This window comes from Salmo salar, chromosome ssa17, assembly GCF_905237065.1.
Source record: "Salmo salar chromosome ssa17, Ssal_v3.1, whole genome shotgun sequence".
NCBI lineage: Eukaryota > Metazoa > Chordata > Actinopteri > Salmoniformes > Salmonidae > Salmo > Salmo salar.
In genome coordinates this window covers 54,117,234-54,145,173 of record NC_059458.1, presented here as the reverse complement: position 1 = coordinate 54,145,173, position 27,940 = coordinate 54,117,234, and the positions used below count along the sequence as shown (strand labels likewise).

General features: G+C 43.7%; 2 protein-coding genes across 4 annotated transcripts; one reads left to right on the top strand and one right to left on the bottom strand.

Moving 5' to 3' along the window:
• Positions 1-171: 171 nt before the first annotated feature.
• On the top strand, positions 172-6,812 carry LOC106576080 (cytochrome c oxidase assembly factor 6 homolog). 3 transcript variants are annotated; one of them, XM_014152962.2, is made up of 4 exons: positions 183-331; positions 927-995; positions 5,704-5,868; positions 6,115-6,812. In XM_014152962.2, exons 3-4 carry the CDS (start codon positions 5,725-5,727, stop codon positions 6,214-6,216), a joined length of 246 nt encoding a protein of 81 aa, XP_014008437.1. In that variant the 5' UTR covers positions 183-331; positions 927-995; positions 5,704-5,724; the 3' UTR covers positions 6,217-6,812. The 3 variants fall into 3 exon arrangements, with proteins under 3 accessions (XP_014008434.1, XP_014008437.1, XP_014008435.1); XM_014152960.2 differs by having other exon boundaries at positions 184-331; positions 843-995; XM_014152959.2 differs by lacking the exon at positions 927-995 and having other exon boundaries at positions 172-331.
• On the bottom strand, positions 6,724-23,964 carry LOC106576079 (solute carrier family 13 member 4-like). The gene is made up of 15 exons (XM_014152958.2): positions 23,265-23,964; positions 20,225-20,353; positions 17,126-17,262; positions 16,830-17,011; positions 16,679-16,730; positions 16,525-16,558; positions 16,332-16,427; positions 14,673-14,857; positions 11,261-11,380; positions 11,047-11,148; positions 10,811-10,912; positions 10,409-10,643; positions 9,318-9,479; positions 8,817-8,954; positions 6,724-8,185 (listed from the first exon to the last, which is right to left on the bottom strand). The coding sequence occupies exons 1-15, from the start codon at positions 23,385-23,387 to the stop codon at positions 8,048-8,050; spliced, it is 1,935 nt and encodes a 644-aa protein (XP_014008433.1). The 5' UTR covers positions 23,388-23,964; the 3' UTR covers positions 6,724-8,047.
• Positions 23,965-27,940: the final 3,976 nt, after the last annotated feature.

Sequence of the window (27,940 nt, the reverse complement as noted above, 5' to 3'; positions counted from 1 at the left end):
ATTTCTCTCAATGACTTCTCAAACCCCGGCCTGGTCTATTTTGTCTGTTTCGCGACGTTCCCGGAAGTCTCTCGATGTTGTGCCTCTGGGTTTCGAAACTCTGTGATAATATTGCCTTTTGGCTACCAGAGGCCTCTGTCATTCTCTATGGTGAAAAAAAACAAAAAACTTTTGCGTCACTGAGATGCGACGGAAGTCCTTACTCCACAAGCAGCTGTCCTTGAATGCACTGGGGAAACATGTTACACAACTAAAAATTACATCAATTCAATGCTCTTTTGGCATTATTGAACAAACTATTCATACCGGAGTAGTGATATAAACATTCATGGTGAGTTGTCAAGATTATAAAGTGGGCACATTAGCTAGCTAGCTTATTTGATAATAGTTTGGTTTGGAAACAGATTAGCTTGCTAGCTAACATTAGTCAGCTAGCAAGGCACAATCTGTAAGGTTGGAGCTTGCTTCTCGAGGAATAAAACTTGTAAATCAGCTAGCTGAAAGCCTCTATAGTCTCTCCTTACCTCTGTCGGAGGCTGTAGAATATGAGGGCTGCAGGATAAAAGGGATGGTTTTTGCGTCACTGATTATAATAGAGTTCGCCAGCTTGTAGTCTGAACAAAAATAAACGCAACAATTACAAATATTTTACTGAGTTACAGTTCATGTAAGGGAATCAGTAAATTGAAATGAATTCAATAGGCCGCAATCTAACGATTTCACGTGACTGGGAATACAGATAAGCATCAGTTGAAACAAGGTAGGGGCGTGGATCAGAAAACCAGTCCGTATCGGATGTGACAAACATTTGATTTGCCTCATGAAACATCTCCTTCACATAGAGTTGATCAGGCTGTTGATTATGGCCTGGGGAATGTTGTCCCACTCCTCTTCAATGTCTGTACGAAGTTTCTGGATATTGGCAGGAATTGGAACGCGCTGTCATACACGTCGATCCAGAGGATCCCAAACACACTCGATGGGTGACATGTCTGGTGAGTATGCAGGCCATAGAAGAACTGGGACATTTTCAGCTTCCAGGAATTGTGTACAGATCCTTGCGTCATGGGGCCGTGCATTATCATGCTGAAACATGAGGCGATGGCAGCAGATGAATGGCACGACAATGGGCCTCAGGGTCTCGTCACGGTATCTCTGTGCATTCAAATTGCCATCTAAAATGCAATTGTTTGTTGTCCGTAGCTTATGCCTGCCCATACCATAACCCCACCACCATCATGGGGCACTCTGAGCAAATCTCTCGCCCACACGACACCATACACGTGGGCTGTGGTTGTGAGGCCGCTTGGACATGCAGCCAAATTCTCTAAAATGATGTTGGAGGCAGCTTATGGTAGAGAAATTAACATTCAATTCTCTGGCAAAAGCTCTGGTGGAAATTAATGTACTCAGCATGCCAATTGCAAGCTCCCTCAATTTGTTGTGTTGTGACGAAACTGCACATTTTTGTGACCTTTTATTCTCCCCAGCACAAGGTGCACATGTGTAATGATCGTGCTGTTTAATTAGATTTTTGATATCCCACACCTGTCACGTGGATGGATTATCTTAGCAGTGTAGAAATGCTCACTAACCGGGAGGGAATCCTACATCATAGAAAATACATAAAAAAACATCACAGTAAAAATCACATCCCTAAACAGTCTCAGGTGGCAGTGAGGACGGAGCCTTCACTCCTTCAGTCACAGTAAAAATCACATCCCTAAACAGTCTCAGGTGGCAGTGAGGACGGAGCATTCATCGACAGGATGCCTCTGCTGTAAAATCCCTGAGTCACAAAGAAACACTCATCCGCACTCACAACGATGACTTTTTCTTCTCTGATTTCCTCTCTGTGTGCGCTTTGCAGTTGATAACCAATGAAATAAATGCTACAAAGTCCATCTTCTTTCACATGCAACATGTCAGGATCCCTCTGTTGACAAAGAATATTATCTGGCGTCTCTACTCCTACTAACATTAGTTCAACTTTACTCTTTTCTTCCACTCTTCTCAACACCTCTGGAGAGGTGACATGCTGGACAGCCTTTATTCTAGACACTTCCGTCTCTTTGAGCCGAACAGGACACTTACAGAAATCCGGGTGCATGTTCACCACCACAATTGCAGCGTTTAGGGTCAGCTGGCATACGATATCCCTCCCGTCTACATACACTTGACATAGGACCAAATCATTTGCATTTGTCACACTGCATTGGTTTGGGCATGGAGGCTGTCACAGATTATCTCATAAAATCCAAATCCACGTGAGAAGGGAGAGGCTCTTCATCAAAAATCAATAGAATGGATGGAGTGTGCTTCCTCACTCCGTCCACCATGCGGGTCAGTCGGTGTGCACCAACCACTTAATCCAATTCTCCACTCATCCTTTGCATTTACTTCTAGCACCACCCCGGAGATGACAGTCTTGATAGGCGCCCTGCTTCGAAAGAGCCACACACGACACATTCCAATCCGATATCTTTTTGAGGGGCAGCGCATGCTCCTTCTGTTCCATAGATGCACACAAAAACAAAATAAGCCCACTTCTCATGACTCTCATCGACGCACACCTTATCCAACGCATCCACAATTGTTATGGAGCCTACAAATGGATCTCCCAGGTAACGACATCCATTCAAACCCTTACTCCAACCAAAAAAGAATCAGATTCCGATCCCCCATTATAGTGAATAGGAAAATGGCAATCTTCGAGTCAAAACATTCATAAATTGGAAGACAATTATGGTACCAATAATTGCATGTATTAAACCAGACGAGTGACAAAGTTGGACGCACAAATGTCATACCCCCAAGACATGCTAACCTCTCACCATTACAATAACGGGATGTTAGCATTTTATATCATACCCCCAAGACATGCTAACCTCTCACCATTACAATAACGGGATGTTAGCATTTTATATCATACCCCCAAGACATGCTAACCTCTCACCATTACAATAACGGGATGTTAGCATTTTATATCATACCCCCAAGACATGCTAACCTCTCACCATTACAATAACGGGATGTTAGCATTTTATATCATACCCCCAAGACATGCAACCTCTCACCATTACAATAACGGGATGTTAGCATTTTATATCGTACCCCCAAGACATGCTAACCTCTCACCATTACAATAACGGGATGTTAGCATTTTATATCGTACCCCCAAGACATGCTAACCTCCCACCATTACAATAACATGATGTTAGTGTAACCGATGTGAAATGGCTAGTTAGTTGGTTCGAGCCCAGGTTGGGGCGAGGAGAGGGACGGAAGCTATACTGTTACATTAGCATTTTATATCGTAACCCCAAGACATGCTAACCTCTCACCATTACAATAACAGGATGTTAGCATTTTTGGTGTGTATGATACTTTGTCTGTAATTTTCTCACTCATCATTATTCACAATTAATTCAGGATTATCTGTGATGGTGACATCCACATTAATGTAGAAGTGTTTAGAAACATTCTATTCTTATTTACAATAAAAGTGACTCCAAAATGACACAATACATTATTTACCATTAATTTCTATTGGGTACAAAATCTGAAATACAGCCAAAACAAACTGCATATTTATCCAACAAATTCGTGGAGTAGTCATTGCGTGCTAGGAATATGGGAACAAATACTAAACTTTTTGACTACTTTAATAGACATATAAGTGAATTTTTCCTAATACTTTTGTTCCCTTAAAATGGAGGGGACTACGTACAAAAAGTGCTGTGATTGATATGTATGGAAAGGCTCTGAAATTAAAGCTGACATTATGCACTTTAACCTCAGTCATTGTTTTATTTCATATCCAAACTTTTGGAGTACAGAGCCAAAAGAAGAAAAATGCTTCAGTGTCCAAATAATTATGGAGGGCACTGTATCTCCTTGAACCGATTATTTTCAAATCACACACAGAAGTAGTTATGAGGATCATTTAGTTGCTAATGGAGGCCTGCATTACCCAGGATGGCCTTCAATTTGAGTTTCTCAGTGAGAGTGGGCAGCACTGAGTGACAAAGCAAAATTACATAATGACAAATACTTATATAAGTATTCAGACCCTTTGCTATGAGACTCGAAATTGAGCTCAGGTGCATCCTCTTTCCATAGATCATCCTTGAGATGTTTCTACAACTTGATTGGAGTCCACCTGTGGGGAAATTCAATTGATTGGACATGATTTGGAAAAGCACACACCTGTCTATATAAGGTCCCACAGTTGACAGTGCATGTCAGAGCAAAAACCAAGCCATGAGGTCGAAGGAATTGTCCATAGAGCTCCGAGACAGGATCGTGTCGGCACAGATCTGGGGAGGGGTACCAAAACATTTCCGCAGCATTGAAGATCCCCCAAGAACACAGTGGCCTCCATCATTGTTCAATGGAAGAAGTTTGGAACCACCAAGACTCTTCCTAGAGCTGGCCGCAAGGCCAAACTGAGCAATCAGGGGAGAAGGGCCTTGGTCAGGGAGGTGACCAAGAACCCAATGGTCACTCTGACAGAGCACTAAAGTTCCTTTGTGGAGATGGGCGAACCTTCCAGAAGGACAACCATCTCTGCAGCGCTCCACCAATCAGGCCTTTACGGTAGAGTGGCCAGACGGAAGCCTCCCAAGTGGCACAGCGGTCTAAGACACTGCATCTCAGTGCTAGAGGCGTCACTACAGACCCTGGTTCGATCCCTGGCTGTATCACAACCGGCTGTGATCGGGAGTCCGGTATGGCGGCACACAATTGGGTCACTCCTCAGTAAAAGGCACATGACAGCCTGCTAAAGGACTCTGACCATGAGAAACAAGATTCTCTGGTCTGATGAAAGCAAGTTTGAACTCTTTAGCCTGAATGCCAAGAGTCGCGTCTGGAGGAAACCTGGCACCATCCCTACAGTGAAGCATGGTGGTGGCAGCATCATGCTGTGGGGATGTTTTTCAGCGGCAGGAACTGGGAGACTAGTCAGGATCAAGGGAAAGATGAACGGAGCAAAGTACAGAGAGATCCTTGATGAAAACCTGCTCCAGAGTGCTCAAGACCTCAGACTGGGGTGAAGGTTCACCTTCCAACAGGACAATGACCCTAAGCACACAGCCAAGACAATGCAGGAATGGCTTCAGGACAAGTCTCTGAATGTCTTTGAGTGGCCCATCCAGAGCTCGGACTTGAATCCGATTGAACCTGAGACCTGACAATAGCTGTTCAGCGACGCTCCCCATCCAACCTGACAGAGCTTGAGGATCTGCAGAGAAGGGGAGAAACTCCCCAAATACAGGTGTGCCAAGCTTGTACCATCATACCCTATGAAGACTCGAGGCTGTAATCACTGCCAAAGGTGCTTCAACAAAGTACTGAGTAAAGGGTCTGAATACTTATGTAAATGTGATTTTTTTCAGTTATACATTTTTTATACATTTGCAAACATTTCTAAGCTTGCTTTTGCTTTGTCATTGTGGGGTATTGTGTATAGATTGATGAGGAAAATAAACTATTTAATCCATTTTAGAATAAGGCTCTAACGTAACAAGAAAAAGTCAAGGGTTCTGAATACTTTCTGAATGCACTGTAGAGGAGCGACTATATTTCCCCAGCCCCATCTCTCTCAGAGACCTTACCAAACAAAGTGGCAGGGTCAGGCTGTTGAAATTGCAGATTGTGCCATGTGGTTAACTTAAGGTGTTTTTCCTCTCGTTGTTTTAGTAAATTTCCCCTAGCCCAGCGATGTCAGCCCCTAACTCGAACCAGAGAAAAGCGTGCTGGGGCGCTAGGGACGAGCTGTGGAAGTGCCTTGATGATAACCAGGACACTGCCTCCTCCTGTGAGAAGTTCCAGAAAGAGTTTGAGGCGAGCTGTCCTGCTCAGTGGGTGAGTCTCCCTGTCTGGTGTCAGTCTAGCGATAACCTATCTGTTACTCTGTTGAATACGACAGACTGTCTCAGAGGTAGCCAGAGAGGGAGGCTAGATCTAGAATGTTTGTATATAAAGCCCTGCTTCTATTCGTGGTAGTCCAATTCCCTTATTACTTGCTTTGATGTAGCTACGGTAGTAAACTCACTGGTCACCAAGCCTGGTCCTGCTCAAATACGTTCTATCTCACATTGATCCTGGCAGGTGAAATACTTCACCAAGAGGAGAGACTTCTTGAAGTATAAGGAGAAGATGCAGACGGAGGGCTTTGAGCCTGCTGACGGGCCTAAGGAGTCACAGTCCTAGCCAGTAGCCACTGGTCAGAAGACTGAGAGGAGGGCTTCCAGGGGCCTCCTGGTTGAGGATGGACAGCAGTGGACTGTCACTGGACACTAGAGCACAATCCTGCTATGCCTCCCAGGGACGACAGCTGCTGGAGGTCAGTGACCTCACACCTGGACCTGAACACTCCGAGGTAGATGTCACCTACGGGCCGCGGTAAAATTCTCAAGCTTCTCCCCAAGTGTGCACTTAACTTGGTCACTCCTTGCCTCAGACTAGTGACCATACCTACGTCACACAGGGACAGGTGTGTGGTGACGTAACCACGGCGAGCGCTGTGGGAAGCGCACCCCTCACAGTCACTGACATGGTTCTACGGCCTTTCTCTGCATCTCTGCTCTCTCAATACAACGTCAAGTGGTTGTATGTGGTGTGACAATGCTTTTATTTGACATAATATCAACCGAACAAATCAACTTCTCCGTAACAGTCTAACCACCGAATCATTTCTTATTCATGCTATTGTCAAAGATGGATGCAGATAGTCTTTATTTCTGAATAGACCGGGACAGTATGTGTGTGTGATTTGTTGTGTTAAATAAAGATGAGTCATGAGTTCATTATTGTTTTATAACATTGGTTTCATTTCCATGTATCTAGGCCTATTCTGAGTGAGTTGAATACGAGTGGAGCAACTGCGTTAATGTTATTCATGAATGTTACACTTCATTGGATTGGTTTGACACAAGGCACATCTTTTATATTACAAGTTGTCATGTATTTACAAAAGGTTCTAGATCCATCTTCTAAAACCACATCGACGTATGAACTTGTGCAACTTTGAATAAATTCTAAACAGAGATGTAGGATTTAGATTGCTTAACGTGCATACATTCTGTGTAGGCCGACATTCTCATGACAACAGTGAATGAAGTACAAAAAAAGGCACACAATTACATGTCAATTGGTTCCAAAAAATATAAAGCATTTTATACAAGTCATATGGTCTACAATTATGTACACTTTGCTCTGTAGTCATAGCGACAGACAGCTCTCATGATTGATTGGAGAGGCACTTCACTCTGCAGTTCTCTGGTTTCTATTATGTCTTGACACCCTATTCTTTATGGCTCTGGTCAATAGTAGTGTACTATATAGGGTATTTCAGCACACTAACAGTAGGGACCCAGTATGTAACACCATGAAGATTGTATACTACTGTAAATATAGAGTATAATTCTAATTAGCAGTGTCATATGCATAGAATACTGTTTTTGTGGTTATTGTGCTAGCTAAACCTATAGGAATATTATGTGTGACATACAGTATGCTGTGTCTCGTAGTCATGTGTGAATCAATGTTTTTTTGGTGGGCTATGGGCTGGAGAGATTAGAACATCTATAAAGAATAACATTTACAGCAACATACAGTAATATGGAGTAAAAGGCAATATGAACCATTGACTGGAGTCCGAGTCTATTCCATGCTACTTTGGCTGCATTTACACAGGCAACCCAATTCAGATATTTTGTGCAATTACTGGCAAAATATCTGATCTTGATTGGTCAAAATACCAATTAGTGGTTAAAAAAAAAAAAAATCTGAATTGGGCTGCCTATGAAAATGCAGCCTCTGCGTCTCCTCCCTTGTGGTGCTTCTTCCACTCAGTCTTCCCCAACCTGCACGATTCTCAGACGTTACCAGCCCGGCTGAAGGAATAAGCCTCAGTCCCTTTCAATTTGGCATATACAGTAAAAGAGACGGCGAGTGTCTCTGTTTAGAGACGTCTTCTGCATTCTTCCGCTCTCTGCCTCTCTCTCTCTGTGACTGTCTGCACTCTCGCGCCCCCGCGTGGTTATAAGCTGCCAGTGACGTTCCTGTCGATGGCCCATTCTGGGAACTCAGTCAGGTTGAAGAGGGGCACGCCCCAGGTCATTATGGCCAGCATCACCACTAGAACACCAATCAGATTCACCCCAAAACCTGCCTTCACCTGAGATAGACAACAACAACACTGGGTAAGAAAGATGTACTTGTTCTCTCACTTATCATTGAAGAGCTACAGTACGGGCCTTAGCCTAGCCGTTCTATTTAAGGCCCTGTGTTTTGTGCAATTATGTGACTTAGCAAGTCCTCTTATTTCTCATGTCTTCTTTATTCTATATATTTTTATCAGTTATACTATTTTGATATTGATTACGGCACTGTTGGGTAAAGCTTGCAAATGAAGCATTTCAATGTACTTGAGCATGTGACGATAACACTTGCATTTATCCCGAAATGAGAATTACACCAAAAATGAAAGCAATTGTCTGAGGATGGTGCTGGACCATCTGATATAAAAAGAAAAGGAGGGCAGTTTGATGAAAAAAATGAAAAGGTTCAAATCCAGGTATGTCACATGATTGCGCAGAACACAGGGCTCTAGTTATAGTGACTGATTGCTGATCATTAAAAGGTATTACGACTATTAAATAAATCTGTTATAATCTTGTATAATAGGACTGTTACATAAAAACTTGCAGAATTGCGTGTTATTGCAATAACGGCCTTTGATTCTGCTTGGCACCGTGTCGTCCCGTCCCAGTGGGGTTGGTGCTTATGTGTTTGTGTTTGTGTCTCACCATGTCGCTGATCTGCACGTGTCCGTAACTGAACACTATGGCGTTGGGGGGGTTCCCGACGGGCAGCATGACCCCAAATGACACACACATGGTGGCGGGGATGAGTGTGTGGAGAGGGTTGATCTGCAGGGTCTCCGACTGAGAGGGCGGGAGAGGACAGAGGTCACATAACTGAGTGGCAGGCAAAGGAACAGGGTGTCTCTGAGTGTTTTCAATAACATTGACAGTGGCACAGAGAGAGGAGGCGAGCAGATGGCTGTGTTGATGTTGAGAGAAGAGAGTAGAAGTGTGTAGGCTATTTGAGGACACTGAGAATCGAGCTGAGAAATTGAAGGATGGGGCTTAGGTTCTTCTTCACGGGCTCTCGGGGATAGAGGGGATAGTTAGGGAGGAGAGAAGAGACAACGACTGTGGTTCTCTCTAGAGCAGAGTGTGCTTCTTACCAGAGACGATCGAGAGGAAAGGTAGAGAAGACTGACAGAGAATGACTGTTATTCTTACCAGAGCAGAAAGGATAGGTAGGAACACGGTGAGAGTGGCGGGGTTGCTGGCGAACTCTGTAACCGCGGAGACGAGCAGGCAGGCCAGCAGCGTGACCATCCACGGGGGGAGACCACTCATCGGCTCCAGCTGTCTGCCAATCCACACACTCAGCCCTGACACCTGAACACACACACACAATGACCACACACACACACACACACACACACACACACACGATCAGACACACACCACGCTGAATGTATGTAATATAGATTGTGACGCAACTTCATAGCTCACACAGTAACGTGTATACAGTAGACACTGTAACCCGCATTGGGGCGGCAGGTAGCCTAGTGGTTAGAGCGTTGGGTCAGTAACCGAATCCCCGAGCTGACAAGGTAAAAATCTGTCATTCTGCCCCTGAACAAGGCAGTTAGCCCACCGTTCCTAGGCCGTCACTCTAAATAAGAATTTGTTCTTAACTGACTTGCCTAGTTAAATAAAGGTTAAATAAAAATAAAATAAAAAGTTTCATGTGTACAACATCTAAAGACCTGCATCACTTTACTGAGAACGTTGTCGTTTCTAAAAGGATGTATTTGGGTGTTTTTGGAGCCTTTGTTCATGTTTTTTCAGGGCCCCCATACTACACAACGAGAATTAGGAAGTGATTTGCTGTTTGGGGTAAGTTTCTCAAAAACGTGAAATAACAAAAAAAGTGTCTGGAACCTTATAAAACATAACATTTACATAGAGATTTGGTTGTAAAACCTTTTCAAATCGGGACCCAAATGAGACATTGACCGTCCTCCCGGGACCCAAATCGTCCTCTATTGACCCAAATTAGGATGAAATAGTGTGTGGTTATAGATGTACTAGATGTACATAACTTGCCACCCACCTCTCATATGCCCAGGGCCCACTTTGGGTTCCGAACTATAGTTGAAGAAACCCTGGTATAGTGTATATAGCCTAGTATCCATATTAGAGCTCCTGTATGTTACCTTGCAGCATGAATTAGGCCGTTTGAGATGGTTTTCATCCTAAGCAATCTGCCCTGAGGTGAGTAGCAACATGTTGTTTGTACAGTATACTGTATAACCTGGTACCTTGCAGCCAGCAGCCAAGGCGTAGCCCCCACCCACAAGGATGACGATCTCCCAGGGCATGAGATTCTGGAAGTCCTTCCAGGTGATCATGGGGGCCAGGGGGTCTGGGTCTCTTTCTGCGGAGCCGTCCCCTGCTGTGGTTCTGGGGGCCCGAGAGAAGGGCCGGCGGGCCGGGATGAGGAAGAGCAGGAAGCCCAGCAGCACAGAGACAGTGGCGTCAGTCCTGTAGCCTTTCCTGCGGAAACAAAACACATTTAACAACGCTGTTTTAAAAAAATCTAACCTTCATTATTCAAGGTTAGTCTCAATGAGATAGACTGCATTTGAAATGGCACCCTATTCCATTAATAGTGCACCATTTTCCCACTCTTGATAGAACACTACAAAACGGTGGCTACGTACTTCTCGAACAGCGACGTCCACCCGGGTACGAAGCCGGGTTCTCTGGTGAACCACAGCAGAGTCATCAGGATGAAGAACACTCCTGTCACCACCTCTGGATAGCTACAGCCCAGGAGAAACAACACGCAGGTCAGTTTTATTGTTTTCCTTCAGCTTTTAGTCAATTAGTCCTCAAATATGGTTGTACAGCTAGTCTCTTGTCCCAGCTATAACTGGAAAAAGAGTCTAAAAATCACCTGATGGGCCCAAGCTTTATGTACTCGTCGTGGATCTTCCTCTCTGACAGCATCTCTCTCCTTGTCTTACGCTTTTTACTCAACGAGCATGTCTCCCTGAAACTGGACACACAACAACACAGTGAGGGTGATATCACTGAGATACCTGCACAACGTATGTGTGTGTTCCTGTGTGCGTGTGTTCCTCCATTTCGCATTCACGCGAGGTGCTTACTTGCAGCCGAGGAAGAGGAAGTGCAGCCAGACCCAGGTCAGCAGCAGCATGATGATCGCGATGGGGAAACTGAAGATGAACCAGGTCCCAAAGTTGATCACCTTCGCATCCGGGTAGCGACTGCAAGGGGGAGAGAGAGAATAGTTATTGATGGGAGGAGATACAAAGAGCATGGTTAACGTTAAACCAAAGCATCTCACAATCGGTAAGGGTATTGTCCTCATAGTATAACACCAGCAATCTCGCCAAGAGGTTCAGAATCTGATCTTTTGGTGTCATGTCTATGGTGATGGACTACTAGTTGCAGGGTAATCTCTCGTGGACAGACCAAATGGATGCGACGACTAAAGAGAAACAGTTGTTCTGGTGTTTTCTGCCACTGGTTATTTAGATGTATCAGGGTTGGGTGAAGGTTCTGCTTAGAATGTGGGCTTGGATTTCAAGCAAAGATTTCGAGCAGAATATTTTTGGAAGTGGAGGGGCTTTGGTTTAGAGTTTCCTTTTAGAGGGGTGGAGACTTCACTAGTCTCGTTAGTATCTTATCTCATACATCTCCCCCAGAACCCAATGGAGCATCTGATGGAATTACGGGAAATTGTAGTTCTGGGTTTGAAGACCCACTAGGGCTACCCTCAGTATCACAAGTCATTACAGAATGAAGGAGGGGTCACTACTACAACCTTAGAACCAGCAGAAACTAACCATCAACCCTTTTCTTTTGATCACGATCAGAACATTTACATAAATTGACCTCTGCAGGTCATTGACCACACAATGCATACGTTCAGGTCTATTTTCTGCCTCTATGGCCTATGTGGAAGGATATCTAGTAGTTGTCAATACTGGGCAGTGATATGGTAATATCTCTGTTTGCTGAAAGACAAGCTGACTCGCTGCTTCTTCTTCGTATACTTGCTCTGCTGTTCGATATCTGCCCCCCCCCCCCCCTTACTGTCTGTGTTCAAGGGTTATTGAGGGCTTTCATTTCTTTTCTTTTTCCATGTGGAAGTACCGGCCAAGGTCCTGTTTACACACACACAGTCAGATGAAGTCGTAATTTTATGTCTCTGTGTGCAGACATAAAAATGGTATTCCTGAGTACATCTGACTCTGGGGAAGTAGATAAAGGGCTTCATTGCCAAAATCCTGAAGTTTTCCAAAATCCTGAAGTAATGACTATTGATGTTGAGGGAATCTTTTGGAATCTGGTCTCATTGCATATTAGGTGTAAGGCAGAATATATTGAGTATCATTAATTATTTGTATTACCACCTTTGACTATCAATATAATATAATACTACTAATAATAAATAATACTAAATAATTTTGCAGACTATTGACTGCTTTGACAAAATCTGCATACCGGTGTTTAAGAGGACGGTCTGGTCTGGTGTTGTTGTGAACATTGCTCACCGTTGGAACTCCCTGTTCCCGCAATAGCAGGATAAAAATGCCTACAGGGTTAGGTTTCACTAGTGTGGACCTGTTATAGCTACTCAGACAATAAATAATCTTTTGGGGGATCACCAGCAAACCCCCTGACGCACAGAGCTGTCCTTTACCAATCTGGGCCCCAGTTTGACAGAGCCACACGTGAAGGAGTTACTAAATACTGACTCGCATATTTTACTTGCGCTGGGAAGGGAGGAAAGGAGGGGGATAGACAGGGAGAGAAGGAAGTCTGATATTTACAGTCAGAGTTACTTTTACATGAAAAGAGTCTATTTTCCCTGGCTTAGCCTAGCTGGTTTATTAAAGTGCCCAGGAAATCGGCTTTGTGGGATTGTTGAGAGGGTTTACACCAATCCTTCAATCCCAGGCCTCTTTGTCCTTTTGTTTCCTATGGACCCTGACACCCTCTTTCACTGAGTTAAACATGACATCGATCATTCTATGTTCCCTCTAAGCTGCGCTGGTGCCGCGCACTTCCTCCAGGCCTGCAGCACAGAAGAAACGCCATGCAGAGTAGGGACACAAGAGATTGAAATTCTCTGAATTTGCAAGATTAGTTTGAGCTAATATAGATCAACGTTTTTTTCTATGATCGAATCAACATTATAATTAGGCCCTTTTCAATGCAACAAACCAAAACAAATCTAACTGTGCAAGATTGAGTCTGTGATTTTGTTGCAGGCAAGCCAGAGTGCAACGGGAGTAGAATTCTATTGGCGGGGGTAGCCCACGAGCAGTCTTCAGATCAGAGCCTGCGCGTGTGCACATTTGTTGATATTCTTTGCTAGTTAGCGTGTTATTATCCGGTTATAGATAAGTATATGTCAGCAATGGGGAGTTACTGCTTCCTACAAGGGCACAAAACGTGTAAGCTACATTTCAAGCGGTCTTTAAAAAGCCATTCCCGTAAAAAGCTTACTTCGTAATTAAAGGGGCAGTGTTTCATTTAGAGACAGGCTTGAATATGCAAATAAGCCAATAGGCAGATGGGTAGCCGCCATTGTCTAATTCTCTGGTAATAATAATTCATTTTATAAAGTGGTTTCTTGCATCATACAACACAATACAGTGCAATTTACAGTCAGCTATTTGGCCCATGGTGTTACAGACCAAGAAAAAAATAATTAATTAATGTCAAGCCCTTAATGTAAAAAAGTTTTTAAAAGTTTCATGAAATTTGGGCCTTCATTGAACACCACATATAGGCTACTGTAGGATATATCATAGAAATCAACAGCTATTTCCATGTGAAAATGTTATGTGATTTGCTACATTGATTTTGTTGGTAGACCTACATTATGCTCAAATAGCCACAATAGCCTATTGGCTACTGTCTAAAACGCTAAGGGTACAGCCTCAGTGTTCACTATAAATGTGTGCCGGAAGTTGCACAAAATTCTCACAATGTTCACGTTTCCACTCACAAGACCTAAACTTTGCTCAGTGCCCCCACAAATTAGAGGGAACATTGGTATAATTCATCTATTCAACTATCTTTATCGATCCATTTTAGTTTCACTGAGACAGAAATGCCAGATTGTTATTTGGATGATATTGACAGGGCATGGGGTATTAGTCATGTATTGTGTCTAGTAGTGAGAAATGTGTGGTATTGTATTTTGTTGATATTAATAGACCATGTGTGACCAGTGTGAAATGGCTAGCTAGTTAGCGGTGCACCCTGGTAGCATTTCCATTGGTGACGTCATTTGCTCGGAGACTTTGAACGTTTTTTTCCCCTTGCTCTGCAAGGGCCGTGGCTTTTGCGGTGCGATAGGTAACGATGCTTCGTGGCTGCCTGTTTTCGATATGTTCAGAGGGTCTCTGGTTCGAGCCCAGGTTGGCAATACTGATACACATGGGATATTTGGCTGATGGTGTATTGATAGGACATGGGGTATTTACCAGGTATTGTACCCATTGAACTGCATTCAATGCAGTGTATGGTAATGTAGCTTACTTGTTGAACTGTTCAGCGAAGATAAGGTTGGTGGAGGTGCCGGTGATGGTGATGAGGCCTCCGATGGTGGCTGCGTACGTGATGCTGAGAGACAGACATTTACAGATCATATGATCTCTCTTAGTGGGGTAGCGAGAGTCCTTGCTCTCCTTCTCCTTCTTAGGCTCTGGGATGCTGATTGCTGTCTGGAACAGAGAGAGGAACAAGTATAGTGAGTCACTGTTTGTGGGGGGGGGGGGGGACATATACATGTATATACATATATATTTTGTACACAATAAAGAAAGTAAATGACGGGTCAACATCTAAATATTGCTCCCAGCGATGGTCAAAGCTCAGAACGCTTATATTCTTGACCTGACTGAGTTTTCATTGAGCCTGCTTCTTTGCGAATGAGTGGAATCATGAACAGTGGTTTGTTAGTTATGGTCGCATGCGTCCTCTGGATTTGCTTCCTGGATTTGCCTTTTTTTAGCAGCACATTGACCACTCTCTCAAAAGGCTAACTCCGCCCTCTCGCGGCACAGACTGAGGGACTGAGACGTGAAACCAACTACCCCAGCTCGAAGTTGGCTTACTAGAGAAGTAGGCAAAACTGTAGACGCTGCTGAGAGTGTGTTTGCGAGATGCCGGTCAAAAGGCAATTTTAAAATCGTCCTGTGACTCCTGCCGTGTCTACAGGCATCCCCAAAGAAACAAAAAACGACTTTCTGAGAATGAGTGCACAACTGGTAGTCGCTTATAGATATGTATAGCTATGTAGATCAGTGGAGGCTGCTGAGGGGAGGACGGCTCATAATAATGGCTGGAACGGAGCAAATGGAATGGCATCTAACACCATGTGATAGTGGAGTTGTTTTATTTGATAACATTACACTAATTCCACTCCAGCCATTACCACGAGCCCGTCCTCCCCAATTAAGGTGCCACCAACCTACTGTGATGTAGATATGTCAGTCAGGTGGCTAGCTGCAAACAGAGACTTCTATTGCATTGAAGGGCTTTGGCTAGTATTAATGAACCATTGCTATTGGGGATCCTTGGTATGTCCATACCCTAAACCTAACCCCCAATCCTAACCTTAACCAAAACCCATACCTAACCCTAACCATTTTAAATGTCAACTTCAATGGGGTTGGGACGTCCCAAGGATACTAAGTTCTCATAAAAACGTTGCTTTACAGAGAGTAGGCTACTAAAACAGCCAGTGATGTGGCTGTTGATAATTTCTTTCCTTTCAGGTGTATAACGTTACAAATGTGTTTGTAGATTGATTGAGGTGAATTAACCTACAGCAGCCATGGTGATAATGTCTGGGGTCATTTTTGCTGTTTTCCAAATAGCAATAAATTAGCTTCAACTTTAAAAAAATATATATTGGGAGGGGGGTTAATTATTTATATTTATTTTATTTGACCTTTATTTAACTAGGCAAGTCAGTTAACAAATTCTTATTTAGAATGACAGCCTAGGAACAGTGGGTTAACTGCCTTGTTCAGGGGCAGAAGGACAGATTTCTCCCTTGTCAGCTCGGGGATTCGATCTAGCAACCTTTCTGTTACTGACCCAACACTCTAACCACTAAGACCTGCCTTTCCGAGCTTCACTAAAACTCAAACCCTGGTTATGCCTCTGTGTGTAGTGAGTGTGTCTACTGACCGAAGGCAGGTGTCCGTTGGTCTGCTTTAGGGACATCTGGCCCAGACTGGCCTTACTGGCCTTCCTACCAGTCCCGTTAGTCTCCACAGTCGGCAACTGAGAGAACAAAACACACAATGAAGAATTAACGTTGAAGTAAAAGAATGGAACGACAGATATTCTTACACAGATTTACAAAGGTTTATGTTCTCACCTCAGTCAGAGTGCAGAGCTCCTGCTTCACACAGCTGTGGATAAAACACAACACGTTCAAAAGTATAACACTGGAGTTGTTTTCATGATATGGACTGCAAGACTGTATTGTATGTGATTCTTCAGTGATTGTCTCAAAGCTCCTCAGGTCTTACCTGTCTCTGCGATACAGCTCGAGTTGGTTCTTATCTAGATTCTCTTCCTTGTCTGCAAATGAGCAAAATAAAACCATTTAACGATTATAGTGATGTACAATTTATCATGTCACTGAGATGTTTACTGCAGGCAGTGAAAGGGCAGCCATACCGCTGAGGCAGTCGTCCTCGGTGGCCTCGACGGTTTCGGAGTCTTCCTGGGTGTCGGCCACGCCGGTGCTGATGAGCTGCTGCAGGACGGCCTCAGCGATGGGCATCACCATGGCAGTAGTGGAGGTGTTACTGAGCCACATGGACAGGAAGACCGTACAGCACATGAAACCCAGCACCAACCTAAGAATACACACAGGGGAGAGGAGAAGTTGTGTGTGTGTGTAATTGATTTATATATGCTTGTGTGTGCGCGTGTGTGCACGCACATGTGTGTTATGGTAGCTGCCTACTTACATGCCAGGTTTGGCTCCAGCGATCATGACCATGCGTAAAGCGATGCGTTTGTGGAGGTTCCATTTCTCTATGGAGGCCGCCAGACAGATCACCCCCATCAGGAGCAGAGTGGTGTCCTTACAGTACTCTGCAGCTACCTGTACCGAAGACAACCACACAGTATTTATAGCACTCTATACGTACATATATACTTACATGTGGCTCGCACGAACACACACCTGGATTAATTATTATTATTGATTTTTTTTACTTTGACCTCTGCTATCTTCATGCTTGTCAAAAAAATCCTGTATTTGCAGTCCCCGCCCCCCCACGTTAATCTGAGCTGTTTATGTCAGGGTCACTAGTCAGTATATTGTTGTATACCACCACAGGTCATGACCTCTAACTACAGAGAACTGATCTTTTGGGATTATTGGAACTAGACTAGATATTCCTAACCATCATGACTTCTCTCCAGTCTCTGTCCGGTTCTGGTTTTTAATCAGAACCGGTTGAGTTCTGAGAAGAACATACCGTACTCCAGGATGGGCTCAGATGGATCAGTTGGGTCAACACGTCTGAGCTTTGCTCCTTTCCAAATATTTGCAATTGGAGGCATACGAACTAAAAATGTGACGCAAAAATCGTAGCACGGCACGAGAGTGGGCAGGGGGAAGGTTTTACACGTAACACTTTCTTGTTTGTGCCAGGTTAAAACTGAGGTAAATCAATCCCATTGGCGAGGCAAGGTGAGGTGTGAGAGAGCAGCACTAAGTATAGTACACAAGTCTAGTCATCAGAGCAAAGAGTTGCAGAAAAACGTGGATATTTACCAAACACGATTACAAGAGCTTATAATAACACTAACAGCCTGCTTTGGCAGGTTTTGTCCATGCGATCAGATCACATGAGCAACTCAGTGGTTAATTTTTATGTAACACTGATAGTGAGGAGAGGGAACCATTAATGGTGGTCATTGGGACCACTTGGTTTAATGACAGACCATTTCCGGTCCAGCAGGTGTTAATGGGTTACTCTGATCAGTACATGAGGCCATCATCTCAGTGATAAGTGCTTCAATGGAGACGACCAGACAGGTTCTGACGACCATGCTTCCTGTATTATATTAGACGTTAGCATACAGACACCTCGTGATAACTGATGATCTGATGATGTCAGGTTATCAGAACGAGTGAGTCACTCACGTTTACATGGGGTTGTGACATCATGACCGTCTCTTCACATAACAAGAGAGGAGCATGGTGAACTTACAGTATAGGTGAAAGGTCAGACTAAGGATAATGAATGAAGGATAACTTTTAAGACTTCATGAAGCCATTAGAAACACTTTAGAAGGTGCTGTATAAGGTCATCGTCCGTGGTTCTTAGTTCACACGAGGCTACATTTGTTAGCGAGTGTAAACCAGGTATCAACAACAATGCTGAGTTTTTTGTCTGCTTCCTGAGAATGGGATTGGGTCAACCTACTTCCCTTTCAGTCATCACAGATGCATTACAAAGCTATGGGACAGGACTTCTCAGGTTCTTCCTAGAAAGCATCCATCCATACGCTTCACATCCATCTGGTCCACACATGTAACTGTGTGTGTTTTGTCCTAGATTTTTATTTCATTTATTTTTATTTTGAATCCCAGCCCCCGTACCCGCAGGAGGCCTTTTGCCTTTTGGTAGGCCGTCATTGTAAATAAGAATTTGTTCCTAACTGACTTGTCTAGTTATATACATTTTTCTTTGAAGTTAATTCGGCCGTAGTGTGAGTCAGGTGCTCAGATTACCGTATTTACAGTTGAACAAGAATTATGAGAAAAGGAATATTTTTGGTTTGAATGTACATTTGTGTGTTTGTACACTGAACAAAAATCAAATAAATTCAAGATGTAAAGTATTGGTCCCATGTTTCATGAGCTGGAATAAAAGATCCCAGAAATGTTCCATATGCACAAAATGTGGATTTCTCTAAAATGTTGTGCACAAATTTGTTTACATCCCTGTTAGTGAACATTTCTCCTTTGCCAAGATAATCCATCTACCTGACAGGTGTGGCATATTAAGAATCTGATTAAACAGCATGATCATTACACAGGTGCACCTTGTGGTGGGGAAAATAAAAGGCCACTCTAAACTGTGCTGTTTTGTCACACAGAACAATGCCACAGATGTCTCAAGTTTTGAGGGAGCGTGCAATTGTCGTGCTGACTGCAGGAATGTCCACCAGAGCAGTTGCCAGATCATTTAATGTTAATTTCTCTACCATAAATCGAGAGAATTTGTCAGTACATTCAAGCGGCCTCACAAACGCAGACCTTGTGTATGATGTTGTGTGGGCGAGCGATTTGCTGATGTCAATGTTGTCAACAGAGTGCCCCATCGTGGCTGTGGGGATATGGTATGGGCAGGCATAAGCCATGGGCAATGAACACAACTGCATGTTATCGATGGCAATTTGAATGCAGATGGATATTCTGACGAGATCCTGAGGCCCATTGTCGTACCATTCATCTGCCGCCATCAACTCATGTTTCAGCATGATAATGCACAGCCCCATGTCGCAAGGATCTGTACACAATTCCTGGAACATCAACATGTCCCAGTTCTTCCATGGCCTGCATACTCACCAGACATGTCACCCATTCAGCATGTTTGGGATGCTCTGGATCGACGTGTATGACAGCGTGATCCAGTTCCCACTAATATACAGCAACTTCACACAGCCATTGAGGAGGAGTGGCTACAATCAACAGGCTACAATCAACAGCCTGATCAACTCTATGCAAAAGAGATGTGTCGCGCTGCATGAGGCAAATGATGGTCACATAAGATAGTGACTGGTTTTCTGATCCACATCCCTACTTTTATTTTTTTAAGGTATCTGTGACCAAGTCATGTGAAATCCATAGATTAGGGCCTAATGAATATATTTCAAATGACTGACTTCCTTATATGACCTGTAACTCAGTAAAATATTTTAAATTGTTGCATGTTCTGTTTGTTTTTGTTCAGTGTATGTGTGTGTGTGTGCGCACGCGCTCCTGGTCCTCAGTGCCCTTAGCAGAGAGCGAGAGAAAGAGAGAGTAGAGTGAGTGATAGTTTACTGACCTCGCTGGACTTGAGCACTCCGAACAGTGGGTATAGGAAGGCTGGTACGAGGGCAGCAGCTCCCAGGGGTACAGCCTCTGACACCCAGTACACTGCTGTCACTATCAACACGTACGCACAACAGGCCTCCTACAGGGGACAGAGACACCGGGGGTGAGACATAGGGAAGAGACAAGGGATTGGGCTTTTATGCAACAATGCAGTTTGCCAAGGGCCAAACCTCATACATTTATACCTGTATTGTATTCTTAACATTTCTTATCATAAAAGCATGGTCAATTATTTAATATATGTCAATGCTAAACTTTGTGAATTTCTGGTCAAACAAACTCATTGCTAGGTTCCGCATATTGTCAGGGTTAATTTGTCTGAGTTTATTCCACTAGGATTTATTGGAGTGCAATAATACTGTTCCCTGAAAGAAAGTGATTCTGATTTGATTAGATTTATTAGGATCCCCATTACCCCACACCAATGGGAACAGCTAGTCTTACTGGAGTCCGACACATAACGAAAAATACATCACAGACAAAAGACTTTACAATTTACACACATTTAAAAACATTAACATGTAGTGTGTGTGCATCAGTTCCAAAGTTACCGTGAGACCGAACCGCCGTGTTCGTTAGTCACATTTCAACACCACTTATTTGCCATGGAAACAATGGAGAATGTGCTCAGTTTGTGAAAGAGCCAATCCAAATTCCAATCTAACAGTTTAATCAAAATGGGATTTGTTAAGTCATTCATTCAAACGTACCTGTTTAACATTTTTGCTTTCAGGAAACGTGAGGCAGCTTTTCATCAAAAATAGATGAGTATCTTGGATCTTCTCCATTAGTGAGCTGTGCATGTCTATCCCCCCACATTGAAGGATCCTTTGTTACCATAGTACTCCCACGGGACCAACAGTGGTGGTCACATTGTACAGTAAACCAGCAGTAGCTTATCATGCATAAGTGAGGAAGCCTTAGAAATCTTCCCTTCCCATAATATGTGGCATACAGGTGATGTGTCAGGCACTTGTCTGACTAGCGTATCGTGTAACTCCCGGTTGGGTTGAGGTTGTCAGCTATACATACACACACACACGCCATCGGACTGTCCAGCGATGCACACACACACATACATACACACACTGGTAGTGTAACCGCTCATTCAAAACAATGTTGAATATTGTCGTGTATCACACAGAGACTATTTGGCCTCTCCGTGGTACCTTTGAGGCAGCAGCCACCAACCCTGGCCACTAGCACCTGCCAGGGCATGTTCTCCACATGTGCCCTACTGGACATGCCCAGTCCTGACCACACCGCCCCAGGTGGGAACACAACACCCCATTTCTGTGCTCTAGATAAATATACAGGCTGTTATACAGTATTAATGTACTTTGGCCACAGGGAAAGTGTCCCTGGGTTTTGCCCAAGGAAACTGAGGTGATCTGACTATCTCCCAGTAGTTAGTGTTTGTCAGATACGGGATGTGAAGTCAGATCTCGGTCATTCAGGTGACTGGGGACAGAGACAATCAGTGATCCTAAGAGATTATTGATCAGAGGTTGTCACACAGTGGAGAACTGCCATGCAATGGATGGACTTTCAATGAATCAATAAACTCACTCAGAATCTAATCCTTTTTTCAGTTTCATCAGAGAACTGGGTTATTGAGGCGATCATGGGGTATTTCTTACTTACCGACAGGTTTCATTTGGTTAGATAGTAGGGAAATACGTTTCTAAATGGTCAATCGCTCAATTTGTTTCTCCAATCTGGCATGTGTATGGATGGACTGTATGATATTTCACTGCAATGAGCAAGCACTTGTCAAGAGGTCAAAGGTGACTCAGCAGACAGTTTCTATCCACATCTGGAGGTAGCATGGTCACTTCACCTTTCAGACCATGACTCAACATGACCCTTAAGTGAGTGATGACATCAATGAAAGAAGATGGCTTTTCAGGCATTCGTGTTATCTCTTCATCAAGGCCAAACGCTTTTATAAAGATAAAGATGACCGTTCATCAGTGTTGACAGTGAGATTTTTTTCCCCAGATGACTACAGTAAGACTGGATTCACTCATTAGTTAAATTCAACCCTATCTTCCTCTGGAGAAAGAACGATGATTAAAAGGAAACGCTGTTTGCATTTCCTCATTTGATGATCTCTACTGATAATCTCTGAACACAGATAGGTCAGTTAATCTGCTCATTAGACAGACATTATTGCTCCTGACTCAAACCCCAAGGAGCTGAGTTCATCCTACTATTAGCGATAAAGGGGATCCCTAACCTTGCCTGAGACCAGGGCCGGTATTCATAACGCGTCTCAGACTAGGAGTGCTAATCTAGGATCAGTTTAGTGATTTAGATCATAATGAATAAGAACCCTGAAGACTAGGCTTTAGTTCAGCGGGCTAACACAGTCCCGGAGTAAAAACCCCAGGTTTGAACCCAGAAAGGCATATTACTACAATTCTCTCAGGCCGACACAGGAAAACAGAGCATGAGGGGTTCTGTAGCTGCAGCTGGCCACATGCTCCATTGTTCTGTCCCTCTCTGAACTTGACAAATTCTGTAATTGGTGAGAGGGCATTCTGGAACCGCAGGTGGTTCTACGCAAACAGAACGACCAGATCCGTCCCCACATAGCTGAGCTGAGTTATATAACCTAATAGCTTGGCACAGATTCCCTTTCTCCCTGCCGCCTGTGGTGCCAACCGCTGTACAACAATGCACCCTACTGTGATGTGTAAACACGCGGAATGGTGCACTTTACGCACAGACGCCGATTGCATAAAAAATGCGTAAAACAAGTGTCCATTAGCAAAGCATTATTGGAATATGATATACATCGAAATATTTGTACTGTGGTTATGTATTATGGCTAAATATAATCCTAAAGACACTGACAGCTGTTCTCACCCCCAATTTTATTCTGCTTCATGTACTGTACGCTAACTCGGAAGAACAATACAGACAGCCTACCCAATGCGCAATATTAGTCATGCTAGTGATATAGTATGATGAAGTCGGGTACTCACGCTGGTGGGGTGGATGAGGGGCAGCGGCAGCAGCGACAGCGGGATCAGCACCACCAGGATCAGTTTGCGTGCTCTCCATAGCTTCTTGATAAGGTCCATCCTTGCCGCGGCCTCCAGCCTCATCGGGGACTGCTCGCCTGGGTTCGGTCTCAGCGCAGAGAAGCTGGCTTGTTGGTCCCTTTTAACGTTTTTTTTGGCGTGACATTAAGTCTTAATGACAGTTAAAGAAAAATCCCTTTAAATGTCTCCTTCTGGAGTGAAAACTGGAGTTTCTATTTGCAGTTGGTTGGTCCTCGCAGGTTCTGCTTGTTTGGTTCTGGTGGCGATGTACTGCAGTCTGCAGCGCACAGTCCCCCGTCTGAAATAACTGCTCTTTGTACAATCTCACCTCCGTACTTGACCTGCAGGCAACCCCCACCTCTGAGTTCAGCTAGAAGGTCTAAAAGTGCAACAAATAGTTTCCTGACTTCTTTTTCAATACTGTCTACCTATTCTTATCTGAATACCAGATAAGGTATCTTATGCAGGGCTCCCTTGCAAAAGAGACCTTGATCTCAATGGGACTCCCTGCTCAATTAAAGGTTAAATAAAATGTTGTAAAATGCTGATGTTTGAGATAGACCAGGCGGCATAACTGTATATAGGCTACTGTGAGTGCAAAAAAAATGTCTATTTAAAGAGGTTCTCAGCACCAAGACTTTTCAAAACTTGTCACATTTATGACCTTCCAGTATGCTAATTTCCTCAACCTCATCCTTCACCCCGCCTCACTGGTCTCTAAGCCAATCAGCTTTCAGTAATGACTTGTCATGAGTTTGCAGCATGGTGTGCAGAAGAGAGGTAGGCAAGATGATGTTTTAATGCGTGTAATGTGTAATAATATTATAGTCATGTAACATTGGTAACATTAGTAACATTGGTAACCCTAACACTAACATTTGCTACACAGACAATTTACACTGACCCTCTTTATTATTCATTTATCTTGGTTGTTTTGCACTGACTCTCTTGCACTGGCTCTATGCACACTCACTAGACTCTACCCACACACTCACGCATACTACATTGACACTCCAACGCACGCATGCACGCACACACACACTACATACGCTCATACACACAAAACACACACACACACACACACATGCATATTGACACCACAAACGCTAACACGTAAACACACTTTCCCATACACTGCTGACACTGTTTATTATATGTCCTGATTGCCTAGTCACTTTTACCCCTACCCACATGTACATGCTGTATTCAATTCAATTTGATTTGATTTGTAAAGACAAAATAATCGTTTTGAGTGCTTTATAAATGAAAGTGCTGGTATTAACAGATTATTGAATGTAATAGTTGGTTGTTCCACGTGCACCAGTTTTGGTCCATACACAGTGCGTCTTTGGTCCCTAGATGCCAAGGACTGATACCTCACCAGTCAGAGTGAAGCGCAGTCCGAGCCTGCCCTCAGGTGGAATTTGTCTGTACAGTAAGTGCTATATCCAAGTTCCCACATTTGAGTGGAGGGCTGTGGAATTGAGGAGATCCACGATCTTTACACATCTATCTTGCCTTATCTGTTCAGACAAAGCTTTCATTCTGTTCTGTGAATGTGTGAATATGTCAATGTTAGTTGTCACGTCTCGTCATTATACAACTGAATAGCCTGGCTGTTTAAAAAGCTATAAAATAGCTAAATATATATGTCATGGTCATTTAAGGGCTTAACATGAAAGCTACATAAATAAGTATATTTTAAACTTTGCTGACCGGCTAACTAATGTCACATGACACACAATCAGCATAATCCGACCAAACAACAAACACCTTTGTGTGACAGAGAGAGGTTTCTTGATGACTTGAATCTGAAAGTCTTTTGCTTTGGCTGTATATACCTGTACATTGCATGTTGAGAGAGAGAGAGAGAGAGAGAGAGAGAGAGAGAGAGAGAGAGAGAGAGAGAGAGAGAGAGAGAGAGAGAGAGAGAGAGAGAGAGAGAGAGAGAGAGAGAGAGAGAGAGAGAGAGAGAGAGAGAGAGAGAGAGAGAGAGAGAGAGAGAGAGAGAGAGAGAGAGAGAGAGAGAGAGAGAGAGAGAGAGAGAGAGAGAGAGAGAGAGAGAGAGAGAGAGAGAGAGAGAGAGAGAGAGAGAGAGAGAGAGAGAGAGAGAGAGAGAGAGAGAGAGAGAGAGAGAGAGAGAGAGAGAGAGAGAGAGAGAGAGAGAGAGAGAGAGAGAGAGAGACTGTTCATAGACTACCACAACATTACATGGTTAAAAGAAGTGATACTACAGCTGTCTACATTGATATCTATGAGTCAGACCAAATGGAAATTAGCCTGTATAGATCCACTGGCCCTTGATCTGTCTTGTCTGATATAATGTGTGTGTCTAATGTGTGTGTGTCAATGTGTGTTCCTTCATGTGTGTGTATGTAAATGCATTTGTGTGTGTGTGCAGAGAGGATACTAGGCCAGGTGTTGTATAACCCAATCAATGTTGCCTAATTCCTCCTAACCCTCTTTACATCGTAACAGGGATCAACTTAGTCAATGTTGCTGAACAATGTGTGTGTGTTTGCATGCGTGTGTTTTCTTTTGTTGTTGTTGTGGTGCGGATTGCCTTCTAGTATGGACAAGTAACACTAGAAACAGGCGGGTTGGATTGACTGGCTTGGGGCCGATCATCACATTAGGTCTGGGACCGGTTGGTTCTGTGTCGGGGTAAAACCCAGGGGTAAGAGTCAGGTTAAAAGACTCATTAGTACCATAGAGCTCCCAGCTCACTGAGACTGTGTCAAAGGTGGGTGTGGGGTTAGTCTGGTACAGAGCCATACATATGGTCCGGTAGTGAGGTACAGATGTAGGATCTTAATTTGACCTATATTGTCTCACAAAAGAATCCTGCAGAAAAATGATTTTTACGTTTAGCCCACATTGTTGCTTGATCGGTGGTTGGGATATTAGCTGGCCTAAAGTAGGCATCATGAAAAGTGCAATACTGTTAAAATAACCGGGTGTTAGTTCTGGTTTTCAGTGAATTTATGTAAAACACAAAGCTCATCTGCATTTCCTGCGGTGCAGGAAAAATCTCATCAATGAAAGTGTGATCCATTTAAGATCCGACATCTGTAAATTGCACTGTCTGGTATTCTGGTTCATCAGCTATGTGCGTGAGAGGCTATACAGTGAGGGAAAAAAGTATTTGATCCCCTGCTGATTTTGTACCTTTGCCCTCTGACAAAGAAATGATCAGTCTATAATTTTAATGGTAGGTTTATTTGAACAGTGAGAGACAGAATAACAACAAAAAAATCCAGAAAAACGCATGTCAAAAATGTTAGAAATTGATTTGCATTTTAATGAGGGAAATAAGTATTTGACCCCCTCTCAATCAAAAAGATTTCTGGCTCCCAGGTGTCTTTTATACAGGTAACGAGCTGAGATTAGGAGCACACTCTTAAAGGGAGTGCTCCTAATCTCAGTTTGTTACCTGTATAAAAGGCACCTGTCCACAGAAGCAATCAATCAATCAGATTCCAAACTCCACCATGGCCAAGACCAAAGAGCTCTCCAAGGATGTCAGGGACATGATTGTAGACCTACACAAGGCTGGAATGGGCTATAAGACCATCACCAAGCAGCTTGGTGAGAAGGTGACAACAGTTGGTGCGATTATTCGCAAATGGAAGAAACACAAAAGAACTGTCAATCTCCCTCGGCCTGGGGCTCCATGCAAGATCTCACCTCGTGGAGTTGCAATGATCATGAGAACGGTGAGGAATCAGCCCAGAACTACACGGGAGGATCTTGTCAAGGATCTCATGGCAGCTGGGACCATAGTCACCAAGAAAACAATTGGTAACACACTACGCCGTGAAGGACTGAAATCCTGCAGCGCCCGCAAGGTCCCCCTGCTCAAGAAAGCACATATACATGCCCGTCTGAAGTTTGCCAATGAACATCTGAATGATTCAGAGGACAACTGGGTGAAAGTGTTGTGGTCAGATGAGACCAAAATGGAGCTCTTTGGCATCAACTCAACTCGCCGTGTTTGGAGGAGGAGGAATGCTGCCTATGGCCCCAAGAACACCATCCCCACCGTCAAACATGGAGGTGGAAACATTGTGCTTTGGGGGTGTTTTTCTGCTAAGGGGACAGGACAACTTCACTGCATCAAAGGGACGATGGACGGGGCCATGTACTGTCAAATCTTGGGTGAGAACCTCCTTCCCTCAGCCAGGGCATTGAAAATGTGTCGTGGATGGGTATTCCAGCATGACAATGACCCAAAACACACGGCCAAGGCAACAAAGGAGTGGCTCAAGAAGAAGCACATTAAGGTCCTGGAGTCCCTCCTGAGATGTGTGCAAACCTGGTGGCCAACTACAAGAAACGTCTGACCTCTGTGATTGCCAACAAGGGTTTTGCCACCAAGTACTAAGTCATGTTTTGCAGAGGGGTCAAATACTTATTTCCCTCATTAAAATGCTAATCAATTTATAACATTTTTGACATGCGTTTTTCTGGATTTTTGTTGTTGTTATTCTGTCTCTCACTGTTCAAATAAACCTACCATTAAAATTATAGATTGATCATTTCTTTGTCAGTAGGTAAACGTACAAAATCAGCAGGGGATCAAATACTTTTTTCCCTCACTGTAGTTGCCTAGCACA

Coding starts and splice junctions, on each gene's coding strand:
- LOC106576080 (XM_014152959.2), top strand. CDS start 5,725: ATGTCAGCCCCTAACTCGAACCAGAGAAAAGCGTGCTGGGGCGCTAGG. Junction 5,869..6,114: donor CGAGCTGTCCTGCTCAGTGG/GTGAGTCTCCCT, acceptor TGATCCTGGCAG/GTGAAATACTTCACCAAGAG.
- LOC106576079 (XM_014152958.2), bottom strand. CDS start 23,387: ATGAGGCTGGAGGCCGCGGCAAGGATGGACCTTATCAAGAAGCTATGG. Junction 16,428..16,524: donor AGCTCTGCACTCTGACTGAG/GTGAGAACATAA, acceptor TTGTTCTCTCAG/TTGCCGACTGTGGAGACTAA. Junction 8,955..9,317: donor TACCTATCCTTTCTGCTCTG/GTAAGAATAACA, acceptor CCGCCCTCTCAG/TCGGAGACCCTGCAGATCAA.